Genomic DNA, 1,883 nt, shown 5'->3' with positions numbered 1-1,883 from the left:
TTTTAATTTATATTTTCTTTGATTTATATTTTCTTTGTTTAATGAAATAAAAGACTTTCAAGTATCTCTGATGAAAAGACCAGAGCTGGACAAGAAATTTGATTTTCAAATAGAAAACTCAAAGGAATCATAAAAAAGGTAAACAAGAAAGAGAAATCATAAGGGGTTAATTAAGGATAAACTGTTTACATTCTCACATGAGAAGAAGATACTTGTAACTCCCAAACCTTTACTGTTATTAGATCAGTTAGAAGGGCTATATATAGACAGAAAGAACAGGAGCGAGTTGAGTGTGATGAGAAGATATGAAATAAAATAAAATAAAAATAATGGATAAGAGATGCATTAGGAGAAGGGGAAATGGAAAGGAAGAATGGGGAAATTATCTCATATAAAAGAGACATAAAGACACATATTTTCTTTATATTTTCTTTGATATGATGTTTAGATGTTTTTTTTTTTTTATCATGGCTTTCAGGTAGTCCAGTAACTCTTAAATCATATCTCCTCTATTGTCCAGTTCAGTTGTTTTTTTCTAACGAAATATTTCACATTTTATTCCATTTTTTTCATTATTTTGATTTTGTTTTATTATTTCTTGAGATCTCATGGAGTCATTACCTTCTGCTTGCACAATTCTAATTTTTTTTTTTTAAAGAGGCATCATCCCTTTATTCTGTACCTGCTTATTCCTTAATTATCAGTAAGGAGCAAAGAGGCCAGAGAAAGCCTGGAATGGGTGGTGGGGTGAAGGAGACAGATAAGAGCTCCAGCTTTCCAGGGCCCTGACAATGACTGCTCTTGGCCCCCTCATGTCCCACCAGGCGGTCGAATCACGTGGCCCTCCTTGCTAAGGGCCCAATTGTAGTTTTGGGATTGTCAAGGGCAGCTTCAGTCTTCTCCTCTAAGGTATCCTGAGTAATGTTTTCCCATCTTCCTGCAATTGTAGCACTTCTTTCTCCTTCTCTTGGACAAAAGCTTCCATTTCCTGTGCTTTCTGCATCTCCTCCAGCTCCCCCAGCCACTCCTGCTCCTGCTGCTGAAGCCTTGAGATCCTCAGCGCCGGAAACCGAGCGTTCTCCACTTGGTTCCGGGCAAGGAGCTGCTTGTGTTCCTCAAAATCCTGTACAGTTTTCAGGCCTCCAAACTTCTTCTCATGTGCTTTTCTCCAAACCTCTTCCATGAACTCAAGCCTGGGATTCAGAAATTTGGCATCAAAAGTCAAATCCAGGGACCATCCCCTTTCTTCCCCGGGCCTCCTGAGTGATATCAAACTGAGTGCTTGTGCAGTCTGTTTATAACTCTTATAATGCTCCATTAGCATGTCCATCTCGGCGGGGTCTACGGGGGTTGGGGTTCGCAAGCGCCAGATTTTGGACTTGGAGGGCGGGTCATGGCGACTCTTACGGCTCAGTGTGGACGGTAGCAATAGTGGTAAAGAAGGAGCCAGGACCAGAGGCCTGACCGAGCGTCCCAAGCGGCCCAAAGTGCCGAGCATGGCCGTAATTGCGAGGTGTTCTGGGACAGCCCAGAATTCTAATTTTCAAAGAATTATTTTCTGCAGTGAGCTTTTGTAATTCCTTTTGCATTTGAGCAATTCTACTTCTGAAGTAATTTTTTTTTTCGGTGAATTTTTGTGCCTTGCTCACACCCCAATTTGGCCAATTATGTTTTTTTAAGAGTTTCTCTTTGGTGGATCTTTGTGCCTCTTACCATTTGGATTATTCTCTCTTTTTTAAAGGTGATTTTCCCCTAGTATTTATTGTGTGTCCTTTACCAAGCTATTGACTATTCTTTTGTGATTTTTTTTTTGCATCACTCTCATTTCTATTCTCAATTTTCATTTGCCTCTTTTATTTAATTTTTAATCATGTTTGAGCTCT

At 39.7% G+C, this 1,883-nt stretch overlaps 1 protein-coding gene across 1 annotated transcript; it reads right to left on the bottom strand.

The window, feature by feature from the left end:
- Positions 1-904: 904 nt before the first annotated feature.
- Positions 905-1,498, bottom strand: LOC114047929 (28S ribosomal protein S26, mitochondrial-like). Its single transcript, XM_027868840.1, has 2 exons — positions 1,278-1,498; positions 905-1,196 (listed from the first exon to the last, which is right to left on the bottom strand). The coding sequence occupies exons 1-2, from the start codon at positions 1,496-1,498 to the stop codon at positions 905-907; spliced, it is 513 nt and encodes a 170-aa protein (XP_027724641.1).
- Between the last annotated feature and the right edge of the window lie 385 nt (positions 1,499-1,883).

Source organism: Vombatus ursinus, unplaced genomic scaffold, assembly GCF_900497805.2.
Source record: "Vombatus ursinus unplaced genomic scaffold, bare-nosed wombat genome assembly UNPS02014791.1, whole genome shotgun sequence".
In the NCBI taxonomy this organism is placed as follows: Eukaryota; Metazoa; Chordata; class Mammalia; order Diprotodontia; family Vombatidae; genus Vombatus; species Vombatus ursinus.
This window is presented reverse-complemented; position numbering and strand designations above follow the sequence as displayed.